The sequence below is a fragment of the Myotis nattereri genome, assembly GCF_964212035.1.
Source record: "Myotis nattereri genome assembly, chromosome: X".
In the NCBI taxonomy this organism is placed as follows: Eukaryota; Metazoa; Chordata; class Mammalia; order Chiroptera; family Vespertilionidae; genus Myotis; species Myotis nattereri.
Window position 1 is genome coordinate 51,663,631 of NC_138078.1, and position 13,804 is coordinate 51,677,434.

Here is a 13,804-nt window from a genome sequence, read left to right on the forward strand (position 1 = left end):
AGCCTGGAAAATCAGGCAGTAAGCTGTACAACTACAGTGCTCACCTTGTTCATTTCCTATCTCCCAGAGAGCACTCTGTTGTCTGATAGTCAGTTTCTAAAAAACCATTTTTTCATGTATTTTACCTTGTTTTATGTAGGTGGGGAGGGGTGTTCAGGCAAAGACAGAAATCTGGTCTCTGTTACATCTTGGTTGGAAGTGGAAACCCACCATAACTTTTAAAAAACATTATATCCTTTTTAATTACACACACACACAAATGCACATATACCAAATTTTTTACAAGTGATTAGATTATGAATAACTATACTTTAAAAAGCCTTATCTGGCCTTGGCCAGTGGGATCAGTGGTCAGAGCATCAGCTAGGATACAGAAAGGTTGTGGGCTTGATTCCCAGTCAAGATCATGCACCTGAGTTACCGGGTAGATCTCTGGCCCCAGTTGGGGCACCTGTGGGAGGCAACCAATTGATGTGTTTCTCTCACACTGATGCTTCTCTTGCTCTCTCCCTTCCCCTCCCTCTCTGTCTCTCTCCCTTCCACTCTCTCTAAAAATCAATGGAAAAATATCCTTGGATGAGGATTAACAAAAATGAGTAAACAGAAAATATCTGTAGTTTCAGTAAACCTGGATTGGTTTGCAAAGAGAAAATATATTACTACTCTTTTTTTATTTTTTATTGTACCACAACTTTATAAAGTTTTTTTAGAGCAGTTTTAGATTCACAGCAAAATTGAGAGGAATGTATAGAGATTTGCTATGAAACCCCTGCTCCTACACATGCATAGCCTCTCCCATGACTATGACTACAAAAAATAAAATCAGTGTCCCCCCCCCGAAAAAAAATCCGCCACCGGGGGCCCAAGTCCTTCTGATTGAAGCTCCCCCCCCCAAAAAAAAAATCCTCCCAGGAACCAAGAGGTCACCTAGTTTGATCCCTGTCAGGGCACATGCCTGGGTTGTGGGCTCTGTCCCCGGAAGGGGGGATGTAGGAGGCAGACAATTGATAATGTTTCCCTCTCAGCAATGTTTCTATCTCTCTATTCCTTTCCCTTCCTAAAAACAAATCAATAAAAATATATATGTTTTTAAAATCCCCCACCAAAGCCTTACATTTGTTACAACTAATGAACTTACACTGACACATCACCCAAAGTCCATAGTTTACATTACGGTTCACACCTGCTGTTGCACATTCTATGGGTTTAGACTAATGTATAATGATATCTATCCATCTTTATAGCAGCATTCAAAGTATTTTCACTGGCCTATAAATCCTCTGTGCTTCATACCACAATTTGTAACAATATTTTTATTGATTTCAGAGAGGAAGGGAAAGGGAGAGACAGAAACATCAATAATGAGAGAGAATCACTGATAGGCTGCCTCCTGCCCACCCCTTACTGGGAACTGAGCCTGCAACTCGGGCCTGTGTCCTGACCATGAATCGAACCATGACCTCCTGGTTCATAGGTTGATGCTCAACCACTGAGCCACACCAGCCAGGCTACACCACAATTTTTAAAAGGAATAAAATCCCTTGGAGTTTCTCATTCTTCATGTTAAATTAATTTTCTATAGCTTAATATCATTTCCCTACATTGTAAGTTCCCATTGGAATGAATCACATCTTAGTATTTTAAAATAAATTCTTGTCCAATGCCAATTAACACTCTAAATTATGAATAATAGAGATATTATTAAAGTATTTGATTCTCTATGGTTTTATAGTCAACATAGTTTCATTTGTTGGGGTTGAGAAAAAATATAAAAAAATGAAAACATATTATTCTCAAACCTGAAAACTTCTGTAAGCTTTTTTCCACAGAATGCTGTGTAAATAGCCTACTAATCCTGATGGCAGTGGTCTTCCTGTTTGCTGACCTAAAAAAAAACAAACGAACCTCAATATCTAGAAACAAGAATCAAGATCTATTACATTAAATAAAAGAGCTAACTATATTCAGACCCTATAATCTTTAAGTAATGGCTACAAACAGAATCACATTTACACCAGTTTTCGTAATCAATTTTAGATTTACTAGCAAAACTGATTATACAATACAATCAGAGCTTGGTGGATTCACAGTAATTCGCCCATTAATCTGTGATAGTTTTCCAGTCTAGTATCTCTTTAACGTATTTCCCATGTTCCAAATTTGATCATCATCTGATGCCTTAATATTATTGTGAATGAACATACAGCAATGTTAGAAATCATTAATAAGAAATGTTTATTATGTATTAACCAGATCACATCAAATTCACAAGGCCAATTATACCTTAAAGCTTTTGTAAAATACTTTAAGACAGTGTTTACACATAAACTTTATTACTTTAAATTGTAACTTGTGTCTGATTGTTTGTTGTCTAGACATTTACAGGGTTCAAATATATTAGCACACATTAACATAAAGTTTAAAACAATAATATAATTCTATATCCACTTCTCTTTCACCCCTTTGGCACTATCAATTTCTGCAAAGTCTTGATTAGAGCACTGAGAGTCTCTGACACCCAAGCCTGGTCAGCAGATATAGTTTGTGCCATGACTTAGTTAAAAATACCCATGACAGTAAAATGTTATAATACTTAGGGAGTATGAGTGTATAATCTGATATCACAATAAAACTAAGATTCCCTAAATGTAATCTTAGGAAAATTAATTATTCTGGATAACCACGTTTTCTAGTTGACTGACAGTTTATTTTTATTAAACATAAAACATTTTTTATTTTTAAAAGTCTAAATAATTTCATTATTTTTTCTAAAATTATGTTTCATGAATTATGTTTTCTAAACATACTTTCTAGTTTTCTGAAGCACATTTTAACCATTTCTTGACCATTCAACAATAATAACAAGTATTGTATTTTGTTATACTATTAATTTATCACAGTGATGCCTTTGATAATTACTACAGACTATAGTACAGATTATTATATATTTTTTAATGTTTGAAACTGTTTTATAAAATTTGTAGTGGTTTTTTTCCCCTATCTTATGGTAAGGTTAGCCATATATTTCTCTGTAGAACCTTCAGTCTTTTTAAAAATGTCTTTTTAATGTCTTATTGATTTTTAGAGAGGAAGGGAGAGGGATAGAGAGATAGAAACATCAATGAGAGAGAAACATCATTGATCAGTTGCCTTCTGTACACCTCCTAGTAGGGATCGAGCCCAAAACCTGGACATGTGCCCTAACTGGGAATCGAACTAGTGACCTCTTGGTTTCTGGGTCAATATTCAACCACTGAGCCACATTCGCTGGGCCATTTCACTCTTTTTAAACAAAATATATATTTTTATTGATTTCAGAGAGGAAGGGAAAGGGAGGGAGAGAGAAACATCAATGATGAGAGAGAATCATTGATTGGCTGCCTCCTGCATGCCCCACACTGGAGATTGAGCCCACAACCTGGGCAGGTGCCCTTGACCAGAATTGAACCCGGGACCGTTCAGTCCGCAGGCTGATGCTCTATCCAATGAGCCAAACCAGCTAGTGCCCTTTCATTCTTTTTAATATGTTACCATTAAAATGCTAAGGGTTGGCTCTGGCTGGTGTGGCTCAGCTCATTGGGCATTATCCCTTGCACTGAAAAGTTGGCAGTTTGATTCCCAGTCAGGGCACATGCCCGGTTTGTAGGCTTGATCCCCAGTGGAGGGCATTCAGGAGGCAGCCAATCGAAGTTGATGTTTCTCTCTCATCAATGTTTCTATCTCTCTCTAAAATATCAATTAAAAATTAAAATTGGATCTAAAAATAACTAGAATCTTGGTGATGGTATGGAGGGAGGGTGTCATCAGTAAAATATGTTTCATAGAATCTAGAGTTCAAAAGGCTCTTAGAGATTATAGTCTCTTGTCCAGAGGTCACCAACTGGTGGTCCATGGACCATGATGGTCCACGAGGTCAGAAAGGTTGGTTACTACTGATTTAAGGAAACGTTTGGGGCAGTGCTTGCCAACCTGTGGTCCATGGACCACTGGTGGTCCGTGAGGTCTGAAGAGTTGGTGACCACTGCTTGAAAGATTTCCTTTTTAAAAATTATCAATAACTAGCCCTGGCCAATGTAGCTCAGTTGGTTGGGCATCATCCATGTACCAAAAGGTTGCTGGTTTGATTCATGGTCAAGGCACATGCCAGTGTTGCAGGCTATGTACCCAGTAAGGGGCATGTAAGAGGCAGTTGATTGATGTTATAGTCTCACATTGATGTATCTTTCTTCTCCCTTCCTCTTGCTCTAAAAATCAATAAACTATTTTTTAAAAATATATTTTATTGATTTTTTTTACAGAGAGGAAGGGAGAGGGATAGAGAGTTAGAAACATCAATGAGAGAGAAACATCGATCAGCTGCCTCCTGCACACCCCCTACTGAGGATGTGCCCCCAACCAAGGTACATGCCCTTGACTGGAATCGAATCTGGGACCTGTCAGTCCACAGGCCGATGCTCTATCCACTGAGCCAAACCGGTTAGGGCAATAAACTATTTTTTAAAAAATATCAGTATCTACACTAATAAAAGAGAAACATGCAAATTGGTGTCACTCCGCTATGCCCACCAGCCAATCAGGATGGGTATGCAAATTAGCCCAACAAAGATGGCGGTTAATTTGCATACACAGGCGTGGAGCAAAGACTGAAGACGACTGAAGATGGCGGAGGCCACGGAGCTGGAGCAAACAGGAGGCTTGGATTACTTCTGGTGATGGAGGAAGCCAAACTTCCTGCCGGCCCTGGACTCCGCTCAAGGAGTGGCTGGGGGCCTGGGCTCCACTCAAGGAGGGGCTGGGGGCCTGGGTTGCTGGGGGAGACCCAGGCTTCCAGCCAGCCCTGGCTTCCACTTGAGGAGCTGGGGAAAAAAAGGAGGGGCTGGGAGTAGCCAGAGCAGAGAAGCCAAGCCTCGCTGCTGTGGCCGGACCAAAGGCCTGGGTACTGGGTGCCGGAGAAAAACCGGTGCTGGCATCCAGGGGAAGGAAGGCCTATTGCGTGAATCTTCCTGCAATGGGCCACTAGTGTTTTTATAAAAACATGATACATGCTTATAAAACTCAAGCAATCTAGTAAAATATAAAGAAATTACCTAAAATGCCACCACTCAGAATAAATTCCAATGTTAACATTTAGTAACTATATCTCGCTATATATGTAGACTTGGAAGAAGAGATTGGGGCGAGAATTTTCTAAGAAAGGGATATACTCTCTGTGTTCTTCAGGATATAGGAGTCTACAGAGAGGTGGGGGTTAGGAGAATGCTAAGATTTGGCTCTTCATCTCTGCTTTAACCAAAGTAACTCCAAAGACAGGGTTCATATAAGATTGCATCACAAAAGGATGCTACTGCTAAATAGAAGTTAATAATCAGGAATTATAGTCCACAATTTTCATTTCATAGTTGGGAAAAAACAAGATCCAGAGATACTATTGATTTTCTCAAAGGCATACAGCTAATTTTAGATCAAACTGGAGACAAGAAATTAGGCTTCTAACATCACAATTTTCTACTGTATATGAGTTTTTAGTTCAGAGGTTTATCTCTTTTTGGTGATGTTTTGTTATTTTTGCTTAGTTCCTCATTCTAACTTGCCAAACAAGTGAAATCTGGATAAGTGAGGTATTATAGTTAAAGGTTATTAGAGAGGGTAAAAAAGGAATGAGAAAAAGGAGAAATATGTTGACCTGAGTATTTTGCTACTGTTCTGAAATCTATCTTCGAAATACATGCATGTTAACACCTTTCTAAAACATCTGTAGAAATCCTACTGACCTACAATGATTTCTTCAATCTTTTCCTTGGCAAGCAGTTCTTCCTTCCTTTGTAAAAGTATGTCAATGTGGAGCAATAAAGCTTTTCCAATATTTTCTGATGACTTAAAATGTTCACAGATAATCTTCAGGAAATGAAATCCAACAAATTCTCTGTTCAATGAAACAAAGTTGTAAGTGGTGTGAATAGAGTAACTGGTTTTTTAATCAATGGGACCAAAGATTATTTGGGTATGAGCAAAAGTCAAGATAAAACTATATCTGAGCTTAAGTAATATCACTAAATAATTAAATAAGCCTATTTGTTAAAAGAAAAAATATTTAATTCAATTTCTGTTTGATTTATTAGACCACAAATATTTTCTTTTCATGAACACCTATGATCAGGTAATCATCTCTCTCATAATATCTTATTCATGCTTTTTCTCCAGAAATGATACTAATTTATAAAAACTGGATCATGTGATCCAGTGAAGATACATGAACTGACATTATAAATTTACCAGAATGTTTAGCAACTTCAAATACATCATAATTATAGTCACCATGTTGTACAGTATTTCTCTAGTATTTATTTATCTTGTAAATGGAAGTTTCTACTTTATGACCACCTTCTCAAGTCATTATGCTACACACCTTTAAACTTATACAGTGATGAATGTCATTTATCTATATATAAAAGGCTAATATGCTAATTGTCCCTCCGACTGTTCGACAATTTGACCAGTCGCTATGATGCACACTGACCACCGGGGGCAGACGCTCTGACTGGTAGGTTAGCTTACTGTTGTGGTCTGGCAGATTGGGGCTGGGCGAGATGGGGCTGGGCGAGATGGGCCGGGCATGCCCTGTAGCCCTCCTGTGGTGCCCCCCTGGCCCTGATCGTGCACCGGTGGAGTCCCTCAGCCTGGCCTATGCCCTCTCGCAATCTGGGACCCCCTCGGGGGATGTCAGAGAGCCGGTTTTGGCCCGATCCCCGCAAGCCAGTACGAGGGACACCACCAGTGTACGAATCGGAAAAGGAAAAATGAAATTTACCAGTTTCCACTGCCAAAAACGCCTTATATTTACCTATGCTTGATTACACAAATTATATATATATACTAGGGGCCCGGTGCACGAAATTCGTGCACTGGGTGGGGGGGCGAGGGGAGGAGAGTGTCCCTCAGCCCAGTCTGCCCCCTCTCACATACTGGGAGCCCTCAGGCGTTGACCCCCATCACCCTCCGATCGCCTGATCGGCCCCTTGCCCAGGCCTGACGCCTCCACCAGAGGTGTCAGGCTTGGACAGGGGACCCCGATTTCCCCCCCATCACTGGCTCTGGCCCCCACCCAGGCCTGAGGCCTCTGGCCCAGGAATCATGCCTGGGCAGGGGACCCCCATCTCCCTCTGATCGCTTGCTCCACCCCCCGCCCAAGTCTGACGCCTCTGACCCAGGCTTCAGGCCTGGGCAAGGGGACCATCATATCCCCCCAATCCCCGGCTTCGCCCCCCACCCAGGCCTGATGCCTCGGCCAGAGGAGTTGACCCTCATCACCCTCCGATCACCAATCACCGGATCGGCCCCTTGACCAGGCCTGAGGCCTCCGGCAGAGGTGTCAGGCCTGGGCAGGGGACCCGCAGCTCCCCGCGGTTGCAGGCTCCGCCCCTGCCCAGGCCTAACGCCTCTGGCCTAGGCGTCCGGCCCAGGCAGCGGGGACCTGCAGTGGCAGCGTGGGGCGCCGCGATCGTGGGCTTCGCTTTAGGCCCAGGCAAGGGACCCCTAGCTCCTGGGACTGCCAGCTTCGACCGTGCCCAGCTCCCATCGCTGGCTCCACTCCTACTTCCTGCTATCACTGGCCAGGGCGGCAAAGGCACCTGATTCTCTGATCATGGCTGGGGGGCAGGGCAAAGGCGGCCCCAGGGCCGCCTTTGCCCTGCCCCCCAGCTCTTAGCTCCCCCCTGGGTTTCCGATCACTGTCAGTGGCAGGGGGCTTCTTCCTGCTTTCCCTTCCGCCTCCCTGCATTGTGCCTACATATGCAAATTAGCCGCCATCTTGTTGGCAGTTAACTGCCAATCTTAGTTGGCAGTTAATTTGCATATAGCCCTGATTAGCCAATGAAAACGGTATCGCCGTACGCCAATTACCATTTTTCTCTTTTATTCATATATATATATATATATATATATATATATATATATTTAAATTGTTTATTTTCTTTTTAAAAATTTTATTTTATTTCATTTTCCATCACCATTTATCCTCTCTATGCCCTCTTCAACCTCCACCCATCTCTCTCCACCCTCACAATCAGCACACTGTTGCTCTTGTCCAAGAGTTCTCTCTTTTTTGCTCAATCCCTCCACTCCCCTAACCCCCTCCCCCACCCAGGACTGCCTACCTGCTTTCCATCTATGAACCTGCCTCTATTTTGCTTGAATACCACTATATTTTGATTATTTAAAAATTCAAGCAGTTCGTGGATTGGAAGACTTATTATTGTTAAGATGTCAATACTCCTAAAGCAACCCATAGATTTAAAGTAATCTATAGATTTAATGCAATCCCTATAAAAATCCTAACGACATCTTTTACAAAAATAAAAAACTCCATCCTAGAATTCATATGGAATCTCATGGGACTCTGAAGAGTCAAATCAATCCTTAAACAGGAAAACAAGGCTAGAGGACTCATACTTCCTGATTTCAAAGTTTACTGCAAAGATATAGTAATCAAAACAGTGTGGTGCTGGCATAAAGACATATGCACCAATGAAATAGGATATAGAGTCCGGAAATAAATTCCTGTACATATGGTCAAATAGATTTCTACAAGAGTGCCAAGATCATTCAATGTGGGAAAAGAGCAGTCTTTTCAACAAATGATGCTGGTGTCCACATGAAAAGGAATGAAATTGGATCTTTACATCATACCATACAAAACAATGAACTCAAAATGGATCAAAGACCTAAACAGATGAGCTAAAATATAAAAACTCTTAGAAGAAATCACAGGGGGAAATCTTCACAACATTGGAGTTGGCAATGATTTTTTGGATATGATACCAAAAGCACAGGTAACGAAAGTAAAAATAGGAAAATTGAACTATATCAAAATTTAACATTTCTGTATATAAAAGGATACAATCAACAGAGCAAAAAGGCAACTTATGGACTGGAAGAAAATATTTTCAAATCATATATCTGATAGGGGGATTATGCCCAGAATTTTTAAGGAACTCCTAAAACTCAACAACAAAAACCCAAATGAACAATTTAAAAATTGGCAAAGTACTTAACTAGACATTTCTCCAAAAAAAGATACACAAATAAAAGCATATAGTTGGGTCATGATATGTATCCATTCATCTACGCTTTGCCTTCTGATTGGAGCATTTAATCCATTTACACTTGGGGTTATTATTGATAACCCTACTTATTTATTGCCTTTTTAATTCTGTATGCCTAGATTTCTCTGTTTCTTCTCATTTCAGAAGTCACTTTAGCACTTCTTGTAATATTGGCTTGGTGGTGATGTACTCCTTTAGCCTTTTTTTTTTTTTTTTCTGAGAAGCTCGTTATTTGACCATTTATTTTGAATGATAGGCTTGTTGAATATAGTAACCTTGGCCTCAGATCCTTGCTTCCCAATACCTTGAATACTTCATGTCATTCCCTTCCTGTCTGTAGAGTTTCTGATGAGAAATCAGGTGTCAGCCTTATGGAAGCTCTTTTGTAGGTAACAATTTCCTGTTCTCTTGCTGCCTTTAATGTTCTCTCTTTGTCTTTCATTTTTGACATTTTAATTATGATGTGTCTAGGCATGGGCCTGTTTGGGTTCTTCTTTCTTGGGGTTCTATGTGCCTCCTGAACTAGTGTGACTTTTTTCTTTACCAGGTTAGGGAAGTTTTCTGCCATTATTTCTTGAAACACGTTCTCTATTCCTTTCTCCCTTTCTGCCTTTTCTGGCACACCTGCTATTCAAATATTGTTAAGCTTCACATTGTCTCACAGCTCCCTTAAGCTGTCCTCCTCTTTCTTAATTATATTTTCTTTTTGGTTCTCTGATTGAGTGATTTTCAACCCTATATTCTAATTCACTGATTTGATCCTCAGCTTCCCCTAGTATGCTGTGTATTCCTTCCAATGTGTTCTTTATTTGTGCTGTGTCATTCTTTATTTCTATTTTCATAGTTACTATATTTTTTCTCTTGCTATTGAGCATCTTTACCATCATTACTCTGAACTCTGTTTCAGCTAAATTTCTTCTCTGCCTCATTTATCTCTTCTTTTGGAGAATTATCTTGTTCTTTCATTTGGGAGATGTTTCTCTGTCTCCTCCTTTTGGCTGCCTGTTTGGATATGCGATTATGTATTAGGTAGAACCTCTATGCCTCTCAATCTCTAGTGTCAGACAGTGCCAAATGCTGTTTCTGACAAAAATGCAAAGCCTCCAGAGACCACCTCTGCCTACAGACTAAAAGGATTCTGACTTGAATTGCCCGCAGGCAATTGTCCTCAGGTGTGGCAAGTGTTTTTTTTCCCACTGAATGGGGCAGTTGTTTCTGCCTGGATGCTAACTGTCATTTTTAGCCTCTTAAGTGGCCCAGTTCAAGGTGTTTTCAAATAGAGTGGGTCAACTGTCTTCCCCCCAGGCAAGGCAAATATCTGTGTGGGAAAGATGTCCTCTGTTGCATGAGGAATGACTCAGCACAGGAAATGGGGGTGTCTGCCTTCTGAGCTCTAACCCCTGAGTCCCAAGTTCTGGGGTTAGAGCTCAGAAGGTAGACCATCTGTGACTACAGCAGAAGAACTGCTGTGTAGCAGACACTCCTACAGAGCAGGACTTGCTTCAGTAGGCCTTTGGTACTCACAGAGTCTGTGCCTTAAGTGTATCACTCTTGGATGTGGTAGAGTTATAATCTAGTGTGGTCTGAAGCTGTCCACTGGGTGCACTGGCTCTGGAGCCTCCTGGGAGGTGGCAATGTCAGCCACTGCTTGTGCCCTGCCTGGGGCCACCCAGCACAAGCTACAGAGTAATCTGCAGAACGCTGCTACTTGTGTTGGGCTAGGAGGTGGCCAGGAGAGGCCAAGCTATGAACCTTAGCAAGTTGCTGCTAATGCTGGTCCTGGGGTACTTATCAGAGGAATGGAGCACACTGAGTCCAGCTGCTGCTTGTTGGAGAGATTTTTAAGAAAATCTGAAGCCGGAGCCAGAACAGGCCATTCATATGAAAAAGACTGCAAACAGCTAGGGTGGGGTTGCAAATTTGGCGTGGCAGGATCTCAGGTAATCATGAGGGAATAGCAAACAGTGTGTGCCAGGTTGATGGAGACTCAGATATGGACCCTGCTAATAAGCTTTGTGTTGGGGAGGTCCCAACACTTTTGTGTGGGAGAAAGCTGCCCCTGAGTTCCTGCCATGCCGGAAAATTTAGTTCCTCCCCGTATGTCCCTGGACCCTTTCAAGCCACTGCTCCAGTGCTACAGTTCAGAGTAAGTGAGTCTTGAGTAAGTCCACGTGCTGACTCTTTAAGAGGAATTGCCTGGGACTCCAGCAGCCTCTATGTCACTCAACCACAATCCCCACTGGCTTTTACAGCCTGAAGTTACAGGGACTTCTCTTCCTGGCTCTGGAACCTTGGGCTGGGGGCCTGGTGTGGAACTAGGACCCCTTGCTCCTCATGGGAGGCCTCCTCAGTCAAGATATCTCTCTCAATTAAAAACACACCACACATGGGTGTTGGACCAGCCCATTCTGCACCTTCATTCCTGCTACCAGTCTCTATGTTCTTTCTTCTTTAATTCTCTAGTTGTAGGGCTTCCATAAAGCCAGATTTCAGGTGGTTATGAATAATGGTTGTTTTGAGGGGCCCAGCTCATTGCCGTGTGCGCCCTGCACTCTGTCCCTCACACGCTGCCGACGGCCCGCCTCGCCGCCCGCACGCCCTGCTGCTGCCCCGCAGAAATGCTTTGATTGCACACCGTCCTTCGCCAGGTGAGGCCCGTGTCCAGGGCGCTGGCTCCTCATCTCACTCGGGCTTATGCCAAAGATGTAAAATTCGGTGCCGAGGCTCGAGCCTTAATGCTTCAAGGTGTCGACCTTTTAGCTGATGCTGTAGCCGTTACTATGGGGCCAAAGGGAAGAACAGTGATTATTGAACAGAGCTGGGGAAGTCCGAAAGTATCAAAAGATGGTGTGACCGTTGCAAAGTCCATCGACTTGAAAGATAAGTATAAAAATATTGGCGCTAGACTTGTTCAAGATGTTGCCAATAATACAAATGAAGAGGCTGGGGATGGCACCACCACGGCTACTGTGCTGGCACGCTCCATTGCCAAGGAAGGCTTCGAGAAGATCAGCAAAGGTGCTAATCCAGTGGAAATCAGGAGAGGTGTGATGTTAGCTGTTGATGCTGTGATTTCTGAACTTAAGAAGCAATCTAAACCTGTGACAACCCCTGAAGAAATAGCTCAGGTTGCTACAATTTCTGCAAATGGAGACAAAGAAATTGGCAACATAATTTCTGATGCAATGAAAAAGGTTGGAAGGAAAGGCGTCATCACTGTAAAGGATGGAAAAACCCTAAATGATGAATTAGAAATTATTGAAGGCATGAAGTTTGATCGAGGTTATATTTCTCCATACTTTATTAATACAGCAAAACGTCAGAAATGTGAATTCCAAGATGCATACGTTCTGTTGAGTGAAAAGAAAATTTCTAGTGTTCAGTCCATCGTACCTGCTCTTGAAATTGCCAATGCTCATCGCAAGCCCCTGGTCATAATTGCTGAAGATGTTGATGGAGAAGCTCTCAGTACACTGGTTTTGAATAGGCTAAAAGTTGGTCTTCAGGTTGTAGCAGTCAAAGCTCCAGGTTTTGGAGACAATAGGAAGAACCAGCTTAAAGACATGGCTATTGCTACTGTCTGTGCCATGCTTGGAGAAGACGGTTTGACTCTCAACCTAGAAGACATTCAGCCTCATGACTTAGAAAAAGTTGGAGAGGTCATTGTGACCAAAGATGATGCCATGCTCTTGAAAGGAAAAGGTGACAAGGCTCAGATTGAAAAACGTATTCAAGAAATCATCGAACAGTTAGATACCACAACTAGTGAATATGAAAAGGAAAAACTAAATGAATGCCTGGCCAAACTCTCAGACGGGGTAGCTGTGCTGAAGGTTGGTGGGACAAGTGATGTGGAAGTGAATGAAAAGAAAGACAGAGTCACAGATGCCCTCGATGCTACCCGAACTGCTGTGGAGGAAGGCATTGTTCTGGGAGGGGGCTGTGCCCTGCTTCAGTGCATTCCAGCCTTGGACTCTTTAACTCCAAGTAATGAAGATCAAAAAATTGGTATAGAAATTATTAAGAAAGCACTAAAAATTCCTGCAATGACCATTGCTAAGAATGCAGGTGTTGAGGGATCGTTGATAGTTGAGAAAATTTTGCAAGGTTCCTCAGAAATTGGTTATGACGCCATGCTTGGAGAATTTGTGAATATGGTGGAAAAAGGAATCATTGATCCAACTAAGGTTGTAAGAACTGCTTTACTGGATGCTGCTGGCGTGGCCTCTCTGTTAACAACAGCAGAAGTTGTGGTCACAGAACTTCCCAAAGAGGAGAAGGACCCTGGGATGGGTGGGATGGGCGGCATGGGAGGAGGGATGGGAGGCGGCATGTTCTAGCCCTGGAATAGAGCTTTACCATCATCACTGAGGACTGAGAGGAAGCTCAGGGCATCTCCTCACCTATAACTTCAGAGAAGTCAGTTGAAGGAAGTGACTGAAGAAAAGTCTGGCTGATGTTCAAGAAAATCACTCTAACCATCAGTTACTGGTTTCAGTTGACAACATACAATGGTTTACTGCTGTCATTGTCCATGCCTACAGATAATTTATTTTGTATTTTTGAATAAAAATACATTTGTATATTCCTGATAAGTGCAAGAGCCATGTACCAATGTACTGCTTTCAACGTAAATCACTGAGGCATTTTTACTACTATTCTGTTAAAATCAGGATTTTAGTGCTTGCCATCACCCGATGAGA

At 42.1% G+C, this 13,804-nt stretch overlaps 2 protein-coding genes across 2 annotated transcripts in view; one reads left to right on the forward strand and one right to left on the reverse strand.

Annotated features, from left to right (window-relative positions):
• Window positions 1-13,804, reverse strand: part of TEX11 (testis expressed 11) — a gene marked incomplete at both ends in the record, with an annotated part of 435,711 nt that overhangs the window by 173,512 nt on the left and 248,395 nt on the right. Inside the window, 2 exons of the mRNA XM_081081640.1 lie at window positions 1,800-1,885; window positions 5,772-5,923. Coding sequence (XP_080937766.1) covers window positions 1,800-1,885; window positions 5,772-5,923 — 238 coding nt within the window. The remainder of the gene's footprint in view (window positions 1-1,799; window positions 1,886-5,771; window positions 5,924-13,804) is intronic.
• LOC308510962 (60 kDa heat shock protein, mitochondrial-like) lies at window positions 11,729-13,441 on the forward strand (the record flags this gene model as incomplete). Its single annotated transcript, XM_081081003.1, has 1 exon — window positions 11,729-13,441. A coding segment is annotated over one exon (1,713 nt), but the record flags the coding sequence as incomplete, so codon positions are not given.